The sequence below is a fragment of the Hyperolius riggenbachi genome, chromosome 7 (assembly GCF_040937935.1).
Source record: "Hyperolius riggenbachi isolate aHypRig1 chromosome 7, aHypRig1.pri, whole genome shotgun sequence".
Classification (NCBI taxonomy): Eukaryota; Metazoa; Chordata; class Amphibia; order Anura; family Hyperoliidae; genus Hyperolius; species Hyperolius riggenbachi.
In genome coordinates this window covers 44,161,314-44,183,215 of record NC_090652.1, presented here as the reverse complement: position 1 = coordinate 44,183,215, position 21,902 = coordinate 44,161,314, and the positions used below count along the sequence as shown (strand labels likewise).

Here is a 21,902-nt window from a genome sequence, read left to right as displayed (position 1 = left end):
GTCAGACTTTTGAAGAGTGGTTAGGAAGACTGGGGAGGAAGAAGGTAAGGATTGGACAGCACACAAAGGCATGTGGATACAGCATAAACATACCTTTGTGCTTTCCTTGGGAAACTTTGTCTTGGGTTAGGTGTGCTTAAAAGAAGACCTGTTATGAATTTACAGCACATTAAAATATACATGCTACTGTTTCCCCCGTTATTACGCCTCTTTATTTCTCCTATTTTTGCTGCTCCCCGCTGCCAATAAATAATTAATAAAATATAACTTTTAAACCTTTGGGCAAGTTGGCTGCAATGTAAAGTGCTTCTGGGTCAGTACACAGTCTCCCTGTACTGCTGTGCATGAGAGCTGAGCTGAAGCCACACAAGGCAGATCTCCTCCCTGCTGTCAGCCTCACTGGAGCGAGGCAGGTCTTCCCCCTGCTAGCTGGAGCACACAGAAAGGTCAAGGATGGCTCATCAGATGACGTGCAGCAGGGGGAGGGAGTGGCAGATGAAAGGGAGGAATAGCTGCTGTATTGTCTGCCTCTTCCTGCAGCACAAAATTTGTTTTACTATACAAATAGGAGAGAGACAGCACAGTTGCTTCTAAACAAGACAAGGGAAAAAAGATTTGTACTTATGAAAGGAACATATCTCTTCATTTAAATTGCATTTTGAAAAAGGGCCACAGAACTCCTTTAAGGTCTAGCCAGAGAATAGCTTGAAATTATGCATATGAATTACCAATCTTGTTTTTTTAACCTTGCTTTCTTCATCTTTCAGATATCTTAGAAGATATTGAAAAAATTGGCACAGAAAGTGTTATAAAATCTGGATTGGATGCTGATCTGAATTTGCACTTTTTGAAAAATGTGATGGCCTTGAATCCAACTGCAAGAAGTTGTAATTTTTATCAAACAGATTGTCTCATGGACTCTTGTGATAATAGCTCTGATTCTCCTGATCCTGTTAATCCTCTTGATATTTTGTGTGATATACTAAAGGATTCATCAAACGTCAAACAAATATCTCAGCAAAAAATTGTAACAAAAATGGCCATGTGCCAGTTTGCTGTCCCCCTGCTGCTTCCACATGGTGACAAATGCACCCTTATGATGTGGACCATGAGAGACATTGTAAAAAGATGGAGACCTCAATCATTAGTTGACAGTAAAGGGTTTGAAGAGGACAACCTGATAAACATCTCCATGCCTTTCTGTTCTTTTGTCAGATTGGGTGAGTGCAGCTTATCTAAATCTAAACTTCTTAATCGTGTTCTTAGTCCTTCCTCAGATATCCATAACTTTTTTGTACATCGGGACATGGATGGAGGGAATATCGTGAAAAGAAGTTCAGATGGACTGGTTGAGCTAAGCTGGTATTTCCCATTGGGTCAGGAAAGTATAGATGTCTTCAGTGATCCTATTGCAGTCACCAATCTGAGGGGAGATCTTGAGGCTCACAACCAACAGCTGCAGTTCTTGTTGTCCATATCAACAGCCTTATTCATATTTGTTGAGACTATAAGTGAAGAACAATTTAAAATGCTTTCTACTTTACCAACAGGAGACGTACAGTACTTTTTCATTATCAATACAAAAAGCATAAAACCGGATAAAGAAATGATGGAACACTTAAATAAATTGCGAACAATTTTAAACCTAAATAAATTGAACTTCATCGCTAAAAACAAAAATGTGAATGACTCACAGCTTGTAAAGAAATTGCACTCAACAATAAAATATTTACTCCGAGATGACAAAGAGACAGAGCCAAAGGCAAAGACTTTAAACTTGATGGAGATTGCAAACATGGTAACTGAAAATAAATCCAGCATACTGGTTGATGAGAAATCTATAACAGAGTGTCAAGTATCAAGAGAAAGAGCTACAGAAATTATCAATAATATAAAAGAAATGACAGTAGCACAATATAAGAAGGAGACAATGAAGCTACAAGGAGATCTCTGGAGACAGCTAACTAAAGCAGAAAAAGAATTGTGCAGGATGAGGGATCTTGATGACAAAGATCCAGAGGAATATAAATCACAACTTCAAAAAGAAATACATGATATTCGAAAACAGCAAAGTAACCACCAAATGCCTAAAAGCCTTAAAATGTTTAAGAAAGCAATGACAGGGCTACCCTTCATAGAAAAACAGCTTTTCATAAAATGGTTAAACATTCTCCTCGAAGAAGGTGGAAGAAGTCAACTTTCATTGTTGCAAGCAGAATATAGAGAACATTGCAGAGATATATCCATTAATGCAAATGCACTGAAGGATTTAGACCAAAGATTAGCTGATAGTAGTTTAGGTATTGAACATTTCATACGTGAACTGGGACAGTTCTATGAAACAGCAAAAATGATGAAGGACAAGAGAGAACCTGTAGATGAACTTCCTAGAGTAGCATCTAGTCTGCTTCTTGCCGGGTTTCCACTAGAACTTATTGATGGAGATGCCTCCAATATTCCTTTACAATGGATAACTGATGTTCTGAAGGATCTAGATAGAAGGACAGGAGGTAACTGTAGACTGAGAGTAATCACAGTGCTGGGAGTGCAAAGTACTGGGAAATCAACTCTTCTAAACACTATGTTTGGTCTGCAGTTTCCAGTGGCTAGTGGCCGATGCACAAGAGGAGCTTTCATGACTCTTCTAAAAGTGAGCAAGGACTTTCAGGGTGAACTTGGCTGTCACTTCATTTTAGTCATTGATACTGAAGGGTTGAAGTCTCTGGAACTGGCTTCCCTTGATGGGAGCTATGAACATGACAATGAGTTGGCCACAGTTGTGGTTGGATTGAGTGATATCACTATAGTCAATATGGCCATGGAGAACACTGAAGAGATGAAAGATGTTCTACAAATTGTGGTCCATGCCTTTCTGAGGATGAAAGAAGTTGGGAAGAAGCCCAGCTGCCAATTTGTACACCAGAACGTCAGCGATGTGTCAGCTCATTACAAAAACCGTAGAGCCAGGCAAAAGTTTCTTGAACAGCTGAATGAATTGACGAAAGTTGCAGCAAGAATGGAGAAAAAAAGTGATAAGTCAAGCTTTTCAGAGATTATTTACTGTGACACCGAGAAAGACACCTGGTACATCCCTGGCCTGTGGCAAGGTATACCCCCCATGGCTTCAGTTAATATTGGTTACAGTGAGAATGTTCAAGAACTAAAACAATCTATAATCAAGTCCCTGCAGTCAATGTCTAGAAAGTCACAAAACATCAAAGAGTTTACAGAATGGATAAGAAGCCTGTGGACTGCCGTGAAACATGAGAAATTTATCTTCAGCTTCAGAAACCAGCTGGTGACTGAGGCCTACAACCAGCTTTGTATTGAATACTCAGACTGGGAATGGAACTTCCAGAAAAATATTCATCACTGGATGATAAAGATGGAAGCATACATATATAATGTACCATATGACAAGCCGGGAGAAGCTAGCTGGAATAGCATTAAGGATGAAATGCATCATTTGTTGGATCGGGAGCAAAAAATCATGTCACAAGCACTTGAAGATTACTTTAACCGTGATTATGGGAATGTTCACCTTTTAGACATATTCAAAGGAGACTTTCTCAGGAGTGTGAACTACCTTAGAAAAGAGCTGGAAAACACCCTGCTCTCAAGGTGTGAGAGAGCAATGCGCGTCCAGAAGGAAAAATGTGAAATCCAAGCTATGCAAAATCGATACATCAATATCATTGAAGAAAAAGTTTCTGAAATAATGGAAGTGAAGAGAAGAAATGGAAGTAGTATGAATCCCGAGCAGCTGAGGACAGAATTTGAGGCAATGTGGGAAAACACTTTAACTAAGCTTCAACTAAGTAAACTAGAGAAGCAAAATGTTGAACAAATACTTATACAACAGTTGAAACATGACATGAATGGCCATGAGCAGGCTTCAGAAATTGTTTGCAATCTTACTAGCCTTTCTGAGTACAGAAAGGATTTTTTGGCAAATAAAACACCCCTTTTTGAAAATTCTAAACAAGAGATCGAATGCCTAAAACAATTGTCTTCCTTTTTAACCCAACAATGTCAACATTATGTCTCAGAATGTATTAGCACAAAAGAAGACTTCAACAAAATGATGTCCCTAGAGTTGATTAAGAGAATTAACAATGCTTTGAATAGCCAGAACATTAAAGGATGTAATATCACCAAAACTTTTGAACTGGATTTGAAGCTTCATATCTTAGGAAATGCTGCTCCCCACTTCGAGAAGATGCACAATGACTTTGTCCAAAACAATGACCCCAGAAGCTGCTTGGAAAGCCTCAAACCAGAATATTTCTCTACTTTTGAAAATCTTTTTGAAAAAAGAAATGAATGCCAAAGAAGAGCTATACAATTTTGTGAACTGTGCTTGAGGCCAGCAATTGTTGAACATGTCAACAGATGTCTTGGCAATGAGATAGTGGAAGATATTTTGAAGAAAGGAGGCCCTTGGAAATTCAAGAGTCTCAATTTTTTTCAGAGTTCATTGCTTGAGGAACTACTGCAAAGTGAATCCTATGTAGGGTATGTAAATTATATTAATGACTATAAAATATTTGTGGAAAAATGGATTTCACAATTCATTCTGGAACACTATAATCAGATAAATCATCTCCAGACGTTACAAGGTAGTATTCTGACATCACTGAGTTTGAAAATAAAACAAGCTCTTAGACAATTAAACACTGCCCATAGTAGTGATGTTTTAACTTTATTAGCTGAGTTTTGCAATATTTTGAAAACAGAACTGGTTATTTCTCAAAATAATCTGAAAGTAGTCGCTTTCCAAAGTAACATGGATATAAAACAATTTATCAGTGACATTGAGACATATCTTCCCGATTTAGAGAACGAACTCTGCACAAAAATGAAATCGTTAGATGTAAGTTCTGTACTTTCACAGCTGAATTGGAAGCCCCAAGAGGAACTGGTGAAGAAGGTTATAGGATGTGGTAAGCAATGCCCGTTTTGTAAAGCCCCCTGTGAAGCTGGGGGAGCCGACCATAAGGAACATTTTGCTTCAATCCACCGACCAAGAGGACTAGCACAACACAAGGACGAACAGACCAAGATTCTTGACCATTCAATATGCTCCACTAATGTACTTTCCAATAAGAGTTTCAGTAATGCTGACACAGACTGGAACCCCCATCCTTACAAAGATTACCAAAAAATTTACCCGGACTGGATTATCTACCCTGAAACAACTGCCGATGCCTCAGATTACTGGAAGTATGTTTTTCAGAAGTTCAATGACTCGTTTGCCGGTAGATACAATGCCAGACCTGGTGAACTTCCAAAAGACTGGTGCAGAATAACAAAAGATCAAGCTCTAAAGAGTCTAAATACAGCATTAAACACTAAAGAGAAGAAGATGTACATACAGAGTTAAAGAATATCAACATGATTGTACTTCATTGCACATCTCGTTATGCACATTTCTTCTAAGTAGGCATGAGCTCCAGAAAGCTCCACCATTTGGATTCTGCATTGTGAGCAAAACTTGCAAGCCATGGCAGGGGGGCATTTAACTTACCCTTGTCACCACCTATAGCCAATGCACTCCACATCACGTTACTCCAATACTTCCTCCTTCAAGGTTTGAAGGAGGAAGTATCGGAGAGACAAATGCAATGGATTGCGACGTGAGGCGCATCAGCTGTAGGTGGCAACAAGGGTAAGTTAACGTGAAACTTAAGTGAAAATAAATTGATAAGATAAATAATTGTATCTATCCTCCTACTCCTATTTTTATATATAACACAGTTTTATATTATGTTTAGATACATAAAAAAGTTGATTTACAGGTGAAATTCAAAAAAGTAGATTATTGTGCAAAAGTCCATTTGTTTTAGTAATTCAACTTAAAAGATGGAACACATATATGTAACATACTCATTTCAAGCAAATAAAGATATTTCAAGCCTTTATTTGTCATATTTTTGATGATTATGACTTACAGATTATGAGAACCCCAAAATCAAAATCTCAGACCATTAGAATATCGCAAAAATGTTTAATATTCTAGGATCAAAGTATCAAACTCTAATCATCTAATTAATCCAAAACACCTTCAAAAGGGTTCCTATTTCTTGTATTAGTTTTACCTTTTAACTTTTGCATGATGTTCTAATTTTTTGAGTTGCATCTGTATTGTTTTGTCTCAACTCAATGAAACAGTCTGTCCCTTATCTCTGAGTGCTAAAATATATGAACTATTGACCTTTTTGATCTAGCCCCTACTCTCAGAAGCATGGCTCAGTTCTCTGCCAGGAAAGCTGTAATTCCTTATCCGTGAAGAAGGCTATAGTCCGACTGGGTCCCGACTAGAGAAAAACTGTCAGTTGCATAGCTGAATGTTAACTCTTTCAGGTAGAGGAAAATGAAAAAGAAACACAGCATAGTTATTTGTTTGCTGTGCACTGTACATACACATGTCTATCTCATCATATCACATTAGCTTCACTTTAAATGCCCCCCTTGCCGTGGCCAGCAAGGTTTGTTTAGAATTCCGAATATGAATGGCAGAGCTCATGCCTTATGTATTATTATAGAATAAAGAAGACTGATATTTCCTCTGATTATAATTATTGCTTAGTTAGTAAGCATGTTTAAATGTTTGTAATAGGTGTCTTTTCCGCACTTATTTATGTTTATGGAACGTACTTTGCTTGGTTTATGAAAATCCCCCTTAGCTTGAAAGCACTACAAAGCATAGGTGATACTACAAATCAGTATAAGCACCACCAACAAATTGTTACTGTTTGTAACTTTCTGCTTTCTGCATTATATTATAAATTAACTGCCACTAACAACTTTTGGAGTCTGGACAGTGCCCACCCGGAGTCTTTCATCCTGGGAGTGCCTGTAGGACAATATTATTGCAGATGAAATTAGGATTTGGGAGGCATTAGAAGCCATAGCAAGAAAGTTACAAGTCTGATTTAAAGCCAGATGATCCAATATCCAGTGCAGGGGCAAACCCAGGATTTTCAAGTGGGGAAGGGGGTAATCTTGAAATGTCTCCCTCAGCAATGCACAATATAATAATATGGTAGGACATCATTTGGGGTACACACTATGTAATTTACTGTCCAATTGACGGGGTCGGATTATTTCCAACATGTCCGATCTGCTCCGGATCAACAAGGGGATCAATTGATAGCAATTTGAATACAGATAATAATGAGGACAGCCTACATCTGTAATGAAGGGGAAAATGAAGCCTTCTGTGAGGTCCCAACTTTCTTCTTCACTAGCACACAGCAGGGGAACAAGGCTGTGCTCATACCTGGCTCTGTGCTCTGTCAAGTTCCCCAGGGCTGCTCCACGATGCTGCTACATCCAAAGTCAACTGTAGCAGGGAAAGAAAGGGGATGCAGGATGCCTGCAGATATTTTGGTGTCTCAACGTGTGCTTGCCCTAAGACACTGCACTGACCCTGATCTGAGGAGGGGTTCTAGGAACCAGTCCTCCCCTAAACTTGCCTATGCAGTGCTTGGCTGAAGCTTGATCAATGGGTGTTATATGAATTTTGTCAGATCAACAAATGGATATTAGGATATCTGTATTACTGCATACTCAGCTTAGTCTACAGAGCTGGAAATATTTTTTGCTTTAAGGGAACCTGAGATGAGCTAGAGAGAAAAAAATGTATACATACCTGGTGCTTCCTCTGTCGCAGGATGATCACAACTTTGCCGCCCTCCTGCACCATCTGGATCCTTTGTAACTCACCTCCAAAGGTCTAGGGTGTACTGTTCATGTGCGGTCGGGCTGTGTGCACGCCCTTGTCAGAGTCCCATCACCAGGAGTGTTCTGACCCTTTGCAGTACTACTGCTCAGGAGCAGAATGCTCCCGACCACGGGGGAGTGGACGGCTGGACTATACCTGGCTTTGTGCTACTGTAGGCCTGGACTGTACTCACGTATGCGCAGTACCACCACGCATCGTACACAGATTGGAGCATGGCCATGGAGAAGTAGAGGGTCCCGGCCAGCAGCAGAGGGGTCTAGGAGGACGGGACAGCTTCTGGTGCATCCAAAGGCTTCCCACTACTTACTGTAGTTTACCCATTTTCCCTACAGGATTGCTTTGAGTATTTTAGTTTTTGTAGTAGATGCCAGTATTGCGGAGGGGCATTACTGTAGCATAATACTTCATTAAGTCGGAATTAATTGCATCTCATTGACCATCCCTATTTATAATGCAAAAACTGAGTTCATTGTTGGTGAAATACAATGAAATACAATTGCATTGTTACTGCAGTAGGCAGCACTTTATAAATGAATATTCTTAGTACATTGGGGTATTGGATGGGTATATTTTCTATGCTGGGTGATTTAGGTGATATTTATTATAAACCGTCTTCCGCTATCTTTATGCATAAATAAAAATATTCAAATCCTTACTTTTAACATATTTGTGGTGATTTTTTTTAATTTATTTATTTATTTTTTCTACACTATATAATCTCTTATGGATATAAACGCAATAACTTTGATACAATAGAACCTTTGCGTGCACGATATTTAGTTATTATTGATAAGGGTAATTGGCCTTGATTCATAAATCTGCACTGCTATAGTAGAGTCAGCTCCACGACAGCAGCGCAACCTAAATCCAAGGCTGCACGCTAAGCATGGTCCTGAGGCGTAGCGTGCCTTCCTTAGTTACGAGCACTGCTTACACAGTAGCTATGTCAATTAATATAGTAGCGGCCGCGCTAGTGCGGTATCAAAATACTTTACAGCAGCAGCCGGCATTTACAGGAACGTACACTGCTACGTAAGCAGCGTGCATATCTAAGGAAGGCATGCTATGCTGCAAGAGCGAGCATAGCATGCAGCCCAGGATTTAGGTTGCACTGCTGTCATGGAGCTCGCACTGCTATAGCAGTGCAGCTTCATTAACCTCCCTGGTGGTATGATTATTTCCAGATTTTAGGGTCTTTTTAAAATGTTTCAGACCCTAGAATCAGGAAAAAAAAAAACATGCTGCCAGAATGCCTGCAGCAGCTCCTGCTATCACCTCCCTGCAATTTTACCTCCGTCCTCCGCGTGGCTCTGTAACTCTGTGGTGAGATCGATGACGGCAATCTCACCAGAGTAATTCAGAGCCTCAGAGGACAGGAAGGAGAACGGCTACCGATGTCTGGATCCCCCAGGAGGTGAGTAATAATGCCCGCTGGGATAACCACCAGGGAGGTTAATCAAGCCCATTGTGTTATGGTTTTAAAATACTATGTGCATGTTTTTCAAATAAATAAGTTTAGTTAGTCTGTTGTCTTCTTCTGGAGTATCACTCCCGGACGGTTTTAGCATATTTAACCTAGCAGTGCACCTTTAAGCCTGGTACACATGTTCAATTATAATTGGCCAATCACTGACCGACTGTACCACTTCCATGTAGTATGAGGGTTCACCAACGCAATCTTCTCATAGAATTCAATATGTGTTGACCCTCATCAGTGGTGCTCATCACGACCTCGTGATCACAACATAGTCGGGATTCACAGGCATTTTTCCACTATTCAACATCCGGGTCCGAATCTGTGATCGATTCTGGATCACAGAATTGAATAACAGATTTTCCGTGATTACTAATATTTGGAACGGTCGTGATTGCGTAAAAATAGCCGTGATTAAACCAGCCGACTTTAAAGGTCCATAGCAAAGCCCCCTAACATTCTATAAACACCAAATTTGCAGGATATGTTAAGTAGAACAGTGGAAACAAGATAATTTTTTTTCCAAAAAGACCTTATAGTTTTTGAGATAATCGATTTTAAAGGTTCAAAGGTAATTTCAAAGGAAAAAAGTAAACATGTAAATACGGTAAATACATTAACTGTCATTACCGTATTTAAATGCATACTATTTTCCTTTGAAAAGTTAAAATCGATTATCTCAAAAAATTTGAATTAAACAGAAGATTTAATCATAGCAGAGTCTTCATTCAGGTTTACTTGACCACTTCAGGACCGTACAGCTCTGGCCCCCCCTTAAAGTGGATCTGAGATGAACTTTTACTCATTGCATAATTGTGTTCCCTTCCTATTGTTTATAGGGCATTCCTCAAGCCAAATACTTTTTTGTTTTTGTTTTAATACTCGAATTCCCTATAAACTAAACAATCCACGCCCACAAGTATTCAGAGAGCCAAGGCATTTTCAGACAGTAGCAAGGGCTCATGGGAGCTCAGTCTCGGCAGGAGGAGGGGGAGGAATTACTAGCCAGAGATTTCAGAGGCAGAGGGGAAGAGGTAGGAGGAGGGGGGTTAGGTTTTTTTCACAGGCTGAGTGCTCAAGATGCAGATAAGCTTGACTCTGTGTAATGTTTACAAACAACATGGCTGCTCTCATTGTATCACAGGAAGAAATAATCATATTCTATTGAAGCTGTTTGCAGCTAGATTTGCTGTGTAAACTAAACTTAAATCTAGTAAATCTAAACTTTAGATAGGATATATATATAGACAAGTTACTTGTTATTGTTAGTTTTTCATCTCGGATCCGCTTTAAGGACTACAGTAATCGTAAGGTCTAAAGTCAATAACATTTTCTGGATCACACACTTGGAACAAGCAAGCTGCAAATACAAACTTCAGTCAAACATCTGATCCACATGCTTGTCCAGGGTCTATGGCTAAACTTATTAAAGGCAGAGGATCAGCAGGACAGCCAGGCAATGTGCTTTGTTTAAAAGGACATCAAAAAGGGCAGCCTTCTTATCTCTCTGACTCTTTTAAAGGGAAGGTCCCAAGTGAATAAAAATCTACTTACCTGGGGCTTTCTCCAGCTTCCTGCATCCGTCCTGTGCCCTCACCACAGCTCCGGTGACTCCTGGTCCCCTCCGGTGCAGATGCCGACCTCGTCAGGTCGACATCTTACTGCGCTTCAGCGTGTGGCTCACAGAGTCGCACTGACGTCATCCAGACTGTACTGCGCAGTGACGTCAGTATGACTCCATGAGCCTCATGCTAGAGCGCAGTAAGATTCCAACCTGGTGAGGTCGGCATCTGCACCCGAGGGGACTGGGAGTCACCGGAGCTGTGGCGAGGGCACAGGACACGTGCCAGGGGCTGGAGAAAGCCCCAGGTAAGTAGATTTTTTTATTTTTATTCACCTCGGACCTTCCCTTAAAAGGTAAAACAATGAGATTAAAACAACTTTCCATTAGTGGCAGAGAGTAGAGCAAGGGTTGCAATTCCTTTGGAGATCGAAACATCTTAATTCTGTGATCTTGCCCATCCAGAAGATAGCATATGGTCCATTTATGGTGTTTAACTCAAATATCGTGTTGTGAGATATGTTGGGAGTGACTGTAGTTGCATAAATATTATGTATGTTGGGAGTGTTGCATTTGTTTGTGTGTTTCTTTTGTTTGTTGTTTTTATATTTATTTCTCTCTTCCTCCTCCTTTCTTACTTCTTTCCTGGACCATCTAGGACTCTCAGTTCAGTGTGGGATTTTACAATTTTAGTAAGAAATATTGCTTTATTAGGCTACTATTATTACATGATGCAACTTTTTGCCACCAACGCAAAGAGCACTGTGATTTAGCCTGAACACATGGGTGTCAATTCATCAAGGCTGTTCGATAAACAAAAAACAAGTCAAGAAAATACCGCATTCTGTATTTTAGACTTGTGTGTGCTGATTCATTAATATTTTCACAGGTGTGGCAGAAGTTTGTTAATTTACCGAAGCCCATTGTCGGTCACAGCAGAAGAGTGTGTGCAGAGACAGCATTACAAGAGTAAGATTCATCCCAACATCCCTTCAGGTGAACATGTTTTGTTATACTGTTTGTTATACTGCCTCTGCTCGCTCTGAATCTGTCCATCAGTCTTTCTTAACATTTTATTTAATTGCCACAGATTAGATGAACTTCCAGGAGACTTTACACATGCCCTGCTTAGGTGATTTGCCCATTAGCTTCTCTGCATCTTCTAACAGGAACCTAAGAGGTTAAACTGCCAAAGGGATGCAGGGGAAGCCTCTTTTGCACCCTGATCTCTCTGTGGGCTGCCTGGGGGGTAGGAAAGTTAGACCCGCTTGTGCATCATCGGGACTTTCAGGAGACAGGGGCTGTTTCTATTGGCTCCCGTCAGTCATAGGTAATTGTCTCTGTTTCTGTGAGTTCTGTGAGTCCCGCACTGATACCGACAGAAGAGAACTGTCAGTAATGCATGCTGTAACCTTGATGAATTGAAATTTACTGACATGTGTTGAGGTATTTACCGCACAAGTCAGTAATTTACCTCACAGCTCAGTAATTTCAGCTTTGCATGTGGTCACAGCCTTGAGGAATTAACATTTTCCTAAGTAATCGGTAAAATCAGCTGTTTCCTGCATTACCGAAGTGGTAATGCTTGCGAAATTGACACCATAGTTTGAACCCCATTGGACTTGTCTGATTATATTGTAAAGGCCCGTACACAAGGGCTCACCGATATTGCTTGTCTGGGACCAAGACCTGATCCCTCGGGCAACATTGTTAGGTCAGACTATAAAGAGACAGCATGTCATCTGTACAGCTGGTGATGCATTGTTGTATGATGCGTTCTTTTGCTATATATGCAGGGTGGCAGAGGGACGATGGGGTGCACACACGTAATGTTACAGTTGGGATGGGCGGGGTGAGTGGAGTGGACAAAGCAATCAGTCATCGTTGATCCACCGGGTTGATCGCTATTCAATCTGCGGTCATTTGTCGGAGGCTGCTGTACGCACCCCAGATTATTGGTCCTTATCAGGCTGCCTCAGTCTTGCGTGTGTGCACAGCTTCAAAAAAAAAAGAAAGTGAGCTAGAACTCTTCCTGGGTTGTATGAGTGTAGCACAGGAGAGACACACACAACACACTCAGTGAACCAAACACATTTTTACTGTGAAAATCAAACTGATAACACACTGTAGATAATTTACAAAATAACTTATGTATATAGAAATACTGTAATAGCAGGCATGACTTACCCAGGGGCTGCAATCTGCTTATTGATGGGGCAAGGGAAATCACATCTGGCAGACATTGATGAGTCCTCTTTCAGTCCCGTCACATAGCTCTTAACAAGCCCCCTTTCCAACACAGAAAGTTTGGGATGGACTCAAAGGTCACATCTAGTCACATGACTAAACTTGAAATGGGTGTGAATTTTTGCAGATTCACATGTAGCTTAGACAAAATGCATTCAGCTTGATAAGGGTGTCCACTCTGAGCTAGTTGGCAAACCTCCCAGCTTTTTGAGATAAAGTGAACCGAGCATCATTTTTAACTCCCAGGTCAGCTCGATAGCAAATTAAAAATGCATGCTAAAAATATGGTTCATTATTAAAAAAAAAAATTTAACCTCATCTTTTTACATTTAAGGGTTAAAATTAGAGGCAGTAATCCTCTTTCTCTGGTCATGTGGTCTGTGGTCTGTCACAAGCAACATACAATTGAAGGCTTATAAGTACTCTAATTGACTTAATTGACCACAACATAAAATTCAAACAAACCCTTTAAGCATTAGGGAGGTGGAAGACTGTACTTCAAAGAGATAAGATAAGTGACTTGTTGAACTTCACACTAAAGGTGGCCATACACTCTTTAGATTAAGGCTGGTTACCTGCAGTGAAAAGGGGATTTCCTGCTTACTCCGATCGCCGGAAGCGATCGGAGTGGATGCGGAGCTGCCGCTGCTCAGCGGCTATCATGTAGCGAGCCCTGGGCTCGCTCCATGATTTAAAAAAAAACATGGCAGCCCTTTCAGCTATTTGAAAGCAGGAGCTGCTCAGATCCTTTTAAGAGAGAGGGACACTCTAAAGGCCCATACACACGCCGTACTAAAGGCAACGACAGGTCCGTCGTCACCTCCCACTGGGCGGGCGTTCCAGTGACAGCACGGCGTGTGTACAGTCTGTTTGCAGACTGATAAGGCTGTTTCTGTCAGAAACAGCCTTATCAGTCCGCCGACAGACTGTACACACGCCGGACTGTCTGCTGAAAACCCGCCCAGCGGGAGGTGACGGACCCATCGTTGCCTTTTGTACGGGCCTTAAGACACGCCCTTGCCACACCTCTAATCATGCCCCAGACGTACCACTAGTCTTGCATGTCACAAAGCATTCGCAAGCAAAAGATGTACTTTTATAATTGAAACCACAGAAGTCCTTTATATCATCATTTGTTTTATTTTGTAACAACACTTGAAAGTAAGATCTATATTAATTTAAAGAATGGGAATACATTTTGGAGTCAAATAAAAATATTTTCCAGTTGAAAAATACATATATTTATAAAGATCTGTACATCAGTTCTGAAAGAGGGACAAATGGGAAATAAAGAGTGACAGAGGGATTGGGTTCTCAAAGAGGGACTGTCCTGCCGAAAAAAGGGACAGTTAGGAGCTACAGTATTTAGTTGGTAATACCCAGGAGTACATTCTCAGGGTTTGTGACTGCGTTGACTATGTGACCAGCGGGCAACCCCAGGGCATTCTGTTGGGCAATGACCTGGGAGTGGTGCAGTGTCCATTGTGGGCGACCACCAACAAGTGTCCAGTGTCCAATGGAAATCTCTTAAAATTATCTTGTAGGCACTCAAAAAATAAAATACAAACATAATAATCCTGTACTAATTTACCCAACCTTTTGCCTTCAGAAGGGCTTGTTCACATGTAGGACGTTTTCGGCTTTTTTTCAAGCGCAGGCAGTTTTCAAAATCACCCTCAAAACGCTTGTACAATGATTCTCTATGAGAAGGTTCATATCAGTGCGTTACATTCCACTTTGCGATCCGCAAAGCGGTGCCTGTACCCAGTGTCGGACTGGGAGGTGGAAAAGCTGAGGAAATCCACTTGTTGGCCATGCAGCAGTAATCAGGTGTTGCTGCTCACAGTGAAGACCTGCTGCAGGTTTCCATTGGGAGTGATGACACAGGGTTTCTGCTGCCTGGGTCGCAGGTGGATTTCCCCAGCTTTTCCACCTCCCAGTCCGACACTGCCTGTGCCATTTTTTGAGTGATTTTGCTCTAATGGAAGGTATAGGAAGAGTGGTAAATGCTCACAAAACTGTTTTGTATTTATTCTTTTCCAGGTCAAAGAGTTCACTTCCTGATTTGCGTCAGAGAGTGAATTAAAAATTGCTCTACAAAAGTGCTTTAGAAAAGCGCTTAAAAAAAACGCAGCATGCAGGCATCCAGAGGCATCCATCTTCCGCATCATGTGACTAGTCACATGGCGCGCTGTGTAATCACAGAGCAAGAAGAGGAAGCCTCTGCCATTAGGCCTGTATTTGCTGGCAAACGGAGTGAAAACCGATCCGATCCATTGGTGATCAGATCAGTTTTCACAATCCGTTTCCCAATGTGCACAGAGACATCAGGATACGGTGAAGCAGAGACTGGATCTGCTCACCGGATCCGTTTGGCTCATTTCTTCTAACGGGCCTAAGTAAATATTCATTAAGGCACATATCACTGATTTGATTCTTTGTATAATCTTATCCAAGCTTATGCCCTGTGATCACCATCTTGTGGATATTAATGACTAGCACATTTTAAAGTGAACCCGAGGTTTAGCCATAGACCCTGAACAAGCATGCAGCAGATCAGGTGTTTCTAACATTATTGTCACATCTGACAAGATTAGCTGCATGCTTGATTCTGGTGTGATTCAGATACTGCTGCAGCTAAATAGATTAGCAGGGCTGCTAGGCAACTGGCATTGTTTAAAAGGAAACAAATATGGCAGCCTCCTTATTACTCTCACCTAGGGTTCACTCAGGCCCAGATTTAAATCACAGGGGCCTATAGGCACAGATTTTCTTGCACCCGTTCCTAAACTCCGCCCTCCATGAACCTACAAACCCCCACCTAACCACACCACAAGTGTGCTGGCCCAGCTGTCACTTCTCCCTTACTTCCTTTGCCCATCATAGGTAGCTACAGGTGTCCCTTAGTATTAGGTAACCAGAGGTACCCTCAGTATTCAGAGGCAACCTCAGTATTATGTAGCTACAGGTGCCCCTGTCTGAAGGGAGGTCTCATTAGTGGAATGCCGAGAGCAGGGTGAGTAGCCTTTCATTTATACTCTGCATAAGGAGGGAGAGAGGTAGGCACTTGGGGAGAGGAGTGAGCCGCCTTTCCATCATCAGGCGCCTGTAGGCCCTGGGTTCACTTTAAGCCCCACCTCCCAGTACAGCATTCAGTGCTAGCCGCAGCCTCACTCTATATATGATTCAAGTAGCAGCTTCCAGACAAGGACTGCCATTTAGATTTCAGCAATAGTGTATATTGGAAAAGGATAGTTCAGTCTCTCATTTTTTTATACACATAATACATTTACATAAATTAGCAATGCACCCAATGTTGTATATTCCCCATCCATTGCTCTTGCAATGAACGTATTGAGAGTACCTGCATGTGTTTGGCTGCATCCAGTATCTTCTGATTGCCAGTGGAATGTATGTAACTTCTCCACCAAAGAGCACATCACCTGATCCACACACTTTCTGCACTCCAATCACAGAGGTCTGTTTAATCCATCCAAGCAGCATCTGACACTCACTTTTTAAAACCATAACCCAGGCAGAAAAATGCTTTCTGAACAATACACAAAGCTGTGTGCTTTCCAAATTGTGATATGCAACATGCAGAAGTAAAAAGTGAATTCAGAAGCAGGCGTTTAATTTGTAAGTGTGCTTGTCTTTTAACTCAATGGCTATCATTCATAAACCATTACCGCATGCGGTAATGCTGAAAACAGCTGACTTTACCACTTAGCAAAATGTCAATTCATAAAAGCTGTTACTGCATGAAAAGATGACATTCCCGAGCAATGAGGTAAATTACTGCCTTATGCGGTGATTATCTCAACACATGTCATTAAAGAGAAACTCCAACCAAGAATTGAACTTTTTCCCAATCAGTAGCTGATACCCCATTTTACATGAGAAAGACAATGATTTTCACAAACAGACCATCAGGGGGCGCTGTGTGACTGATTTTGTGCTGAAACCCCTCCCACAAGAGGCTCTGAATACCGCGGTACTGCTGGCAAACTGCCACAATGTAACAATGTTCAGAGACAGGAAATAGCTGTTATTAGCTGTCTGTAACAGACAGAGCAGCTAGAAACAGCTCCATAACCTGCCCACAGTAACAATGTCACCATGTAATAAATGTCAGAATGTTAATCTGGGAGAGGAAAGATTTTACAATGGGCAAACACTGACTAAATCATTTATACATAATTATGGTAAAAAATGAAGCACTTTTTTTTACTACATTATTTTCACTGGAGTTCCTCTTTAAATGTCAATTCATAAAGATTAGAGCAGGCGGTATTGGGATGGAGAATACCACTTGCTTTGAAGAGGTGATAAGGGTGCAGATAACAGCAAAGTTAATGGAGACAGACCTCCCAGGTAGCAGCGGTGAGAGCAGAACAAAAAAGGCTTTCCAGAATACCCCAGGCTGTGTTTTTTAACCTCTTGGGTACCTGTTTTCATATGTTTTTTACATCAGAAAGCCTGCATGTGTAACATTTCTTGAAGTTCTTCTAAGCTGTGGCAATTAAATAGATTGTTTAGAAAGACCAATAGACAGATTCAGTGCAGATTCAGGGCAAACAGAGGCAGTTTAAAAAAAAATGCACATCCAAAGGGAAGTTGGGGCTGCCTCTTTTATTGTAACGCTGTCTCTGCACGGAGAAAATGTAACAACTCAGGCAGCTTCTCATGTTACCACCAGCTTAGTTCGGGAAAATACCAAACTTCTATCGCAACTTTAAACATTTTTATAAATTAGCACACAAAAGTCTAAATAAAATACCGAATGCAGTATTTTCCCGCCCAGATTTTTTTACCGAACACACTTTTATGAATGATAGCCAATGTACAGGTAGTTGGTTAACAAACAACATAGGGACTGTAGGTTTTTTCTTAGCCTGAATCCATACTTAAAGGATACCAGAGCTGAAACATACAGTAAAAATGGCGATCAAGGACACGCTAAGCCGGGCCAGCGCCTGCACACTAAGGCCTAAGTAGCTGCGAGGGCATTTGCGAAAGAGAGAAGGAGGGCAGAGAAGAATGGGGGGAGAAGTGGGTATAAGGACTGCTTCACATACATGCCAGCTCCCCCTGTTTTTACTATATGCTTCAGCTCTGGTATCCTTTAAGTTGGAACACTGTGTCATATCTGTCCCCTGTACCTCCTCTGTGCCCCCCTGTGCCACCATCTGTACCACCTATGCCTCCTTCACTGTGTCCCTCTGCTTCCACTGTGTCCCTCTGTACCACCTCTGCCCCCTCCCCCCTGTGCCACCATCTGTGCCACCTACGCCTCCACTGTGTCCCTCTGCTTCCACTGTGTCCCTCTGTACCACCTCTGCCCCCTCCCCCCTGTGCCACCATCTGTGCCACCTACGCCTCCACTGTGTCCCTCTGCTTCCACTGTGTCCCTCTGTACCACCTCTGCCCCCTCCCCCCTGTGCCACCATCTGTGCCACCTACGCCTCCACTGTGTCCCTCTGCTTACACTGTGTCCCTCTGTACCACCTCTGCCCCCTCCCCCATGTGCCTCCACTGTGTCCCTCTGCTTACACTGTGTCCCTCTGTACCACCTCTGCCCCCTCCCCCCTGTGCCACCATCTGTGCCACCTACGCCTCCACTGTGTCCCTCTGCTTCCACTGTGTCCCTCTGTACCACCTCTGCCCCCTCCCCCATGTGCCTCCCCTGTGTCCCTCTGCTTACACTGTGTCCCTCTGTACCACCTCTGCCCCCACCCCCCTGTGCCACCATCTGTGCCACCCACGCCTCCACTGTGTCTCTCTGTACCACCTCTGCCCCCCTCCCCCCTTTGTGTCTCCTTCTGCCCTAGTGATGATCATAATGTGCTGATTTCGCTTATGCAAATTGTCACATAAAATTCCACAATCACACATACAGTAATTACAATTTTAGAAATTTAATTAACACATTCAAATAATCCATAAAACCTTTTAGAGGGTCCCAGCACTGGATCACAGGTTTGCTTTAAAATGTGTAGAACTCAGAACTCGCTATATAGTTTAGTGTACCACAGCAAAGTGTAATTTTACACAGGTTAAAAAACACTATTTCTTTGATTTTTTATTAAAATATGGTCTCCCAAAAACTGCAGGGTCCTTTTTGAAAAAAAAATTTTTTTTACTTCTTCCCACAGAGTCGAGGAAGTAAGTTCATTAGTAAGTCGGGCAAGTCCTTGACTACCTTTATATTAAAGCATATATACTTCACCACTATAGGCCCTAATGTGGATTAAACCTATAGCAGCACTCAATCAATTGGGTGCCATCAAAAGACTGAGCCCAAAGTACTTTCAAAAGTAATTTGGTCGCCAGCAGTACAGGTAAAACACAAAAAATTAGAATATTGTGCAAAAGTCCATTTATTTCAGTAGTTCAACTTAGAAGGTGAAACTAATATATGAAATAGACTCATTACATCCAAAGTGATATATTTCAAGCCTTTATTTGTTATAATTTTGATGATTTTGGCTTACAGCTTATGGGAACCCCAAAATCAAAATCTCAGATCATTAGAATACTATATTGTGAAAATGTTCAAAGTGTTATGCTGGGAATACACGGCTCGATTCTGAGCCATTTAGATGGCTAGTTAGATAATTTCCGACACGTCCGATCTCCCGCCCGATCGTTTTAACGCTCAATTCCACATTAAACACAATGGAAAAAGATAAGAAAAACGAGAGGAAGATAAGAGAATCGCCTGCGGAATCGAGCGTGGAATCGATCGAGCGGGAAAACTGAGTGGCAAAATCGAGCCGTGTATGCCCAGCATAAAGGTGGCCACTAATGATACAATCTTTTTCATCCAATCTCACCATTTCTATGTAATATAAGGGAACTGCCTTAATTATCCATTCAGTATATTCACTCAATTTACCCTTATACTACATAGATTTGGTAAAATTAGGATTAAAAAGATTGCATCATTAGTGGCCACCTTAAGACTCTAATCAGCTAAATCCAAAATACCCACAAAGGGCTCCTCCTAGTTCATGTATTAGTTTCACCTTTTAAGTTGAATTACTGAAATAAATGGACTTTTAAATGATATTGTAATTTTTCAAGTGTCACCTGTAGCTGGCAGCTGAATTACATCTTTCCCTAACTTCATGGCAGCCTGGAGGGGGAATTGTTATTAGCACCGCTGCGATTTTTGCAGGAGCAGGGTGGGCCGTTTTTCGTCTTTGTCCTGCGCCCCAATTTTCCTGATGCCGTTTTTGCACGTATGCCTAAATACTCCCATTTTCAGACAAACCTATAATCTATATAAGGAACATTAACCAGTTGCTGATACAGAACATTGTTTGCTGTAAAGGTATTGTATGTAATAAGGCATACAGCAAAAGCTGACATACAGGTTACATACCGATTCTCTTTACATCTGGTATATGTCTTTTATCGCCTTTTACTGTAGGCAGGTACATGTGGGAATCTCTCTGCTATTGTATTCTGGTATTGTTACACCTACTGGCTATCCCATGTATATTTACATTGTACAAGGTTTGCTATACAGCTGTGTGCGATCTGTACTGCCTATATTTGTCCACATAATCCTCTGTTTACCGAATGTATTATTTCTGTACAGTACCAAGAAAGGTGTGGGTGTTACCTAAATAAATAATGATAATAATTTATATCTATCAGCACCCATATTACATGAGAATTACATATTTAAAAATGTATTGTAGACATTCTTAACCCCCTCCCCCAAAAAACTAATTATATATATATATATATATATATATATATATATATATATATTTCCAGAGAATGTTTACTACATTCAGGGCACCAAAAATCATCCAGGGCTGTTTTTTTTTTCTTTTTGAATTTCTCTTCTTTTAAGTGGCAAAATTCTCACATGGGTCATATCAGAGCAAAGTGAGGACTGCAGACTGTGTAGTAAATAAGCAATTGCACAGTCACATTTTTTTTTTAATATATCTAGGTGAAGCTAAACTATTTTACAGTTAAGGCTCATTTTACACTTGCAGGTTATTCCTGCATTGCATTACCCTATTTTACCACAAGGGACCACAACAGGAATGAAAGTCTTTGGAGACTTTCACCCTTATTGCTGTCCATTGCGGTGTGCCGTAAGTATCCAGCCGACGCGAGGTCTGCAGCATGTTACCACAAGCACTTATGGCACAGTGCTTGCGGTAATGGAAGTCTATGGGCAACGCAGGTAGTGTAAACTTTGTGATGTCATGAAGCAAACATTTAAAGGGACCCTGAGCACACAATGTGGGTATGCAATTAAGCATACCCACGACTACATGTTAATACCCCCTCACTTACCGGCCATGATGTAATGCGCTCTGCCCCCTGGCCCAGCCACTGTAAATGACACTGGGGTCGGCATCTCTCAGCAAAGTCGTGCTGTGACCCCCCGGGAGTGGAAGTTGGATCACGCAGTCTGTGCATAATCCGGCTGCCGTCATCCTCCTCTCAGCCTATCTGTGCATGAGCAGCATGTCATTGTGCTCAGTGCACCAGAGGATCTTCCGGGGTCACAGGGCAACTTTGCTGAGAGTCGCCGGCCCAATGCAATTTACACCACCCGTACTGGGGGGAGAAAGCTTTACATCACCGGTAAGTGAAGCGGTAAGTGGGGGAGTATTACCAAGTATTTGTGGGTATGCTTAAATGCATACCCACGCCGTCTGCTCAGGGTCCATTTAATTACCGTTGGTCTCCTTCAAATTGGCCCAGCACTGATTTATACAGGGGGAAGTAGAAAAAAGTCCTTCCATTAACGTTTTATGGTTCACCTCTGCGCAAATTCTGGGCAGTAAACCAAAAACGTAACATTGATTTCACAATAACATTTTTTACCTAACAGATGGGTT

The 21,902-nt window shown here is 41.5% G+C and overlaps 1 protein-coding gene across 5 annotated transcripts in view; it reads left to right on the top strand.

Moving 5' to 3' along the window:
- LOC137524287 (interferon-induced very large GTPase 1-like) overlaps positions 1 to 8,411 on the top strand; it is a 75,378-nt gene extending 66,967 nt beyond the window's left edge. For all 5 annotated transcript variants that reach the window (XM_068243978.1, XM_068243976.1, XM_068243977.1 and 2 more), the window contains one exon: positions 768 to 8,411. In XM_068243978.1, coding sequence (XP_068100079.1) covers positions 768 to 5,383 — 4,616 coding nt within the window. In that variant the 3' untranslated portion in view covers positions 5,384 to 8,411. The remainder of the gene's footprint in view (positions 1 to 767) is intronic.
- The last annotated feature ends 13,491 nt before the right edge of the window (positions 8,412 to 21,902 follow it).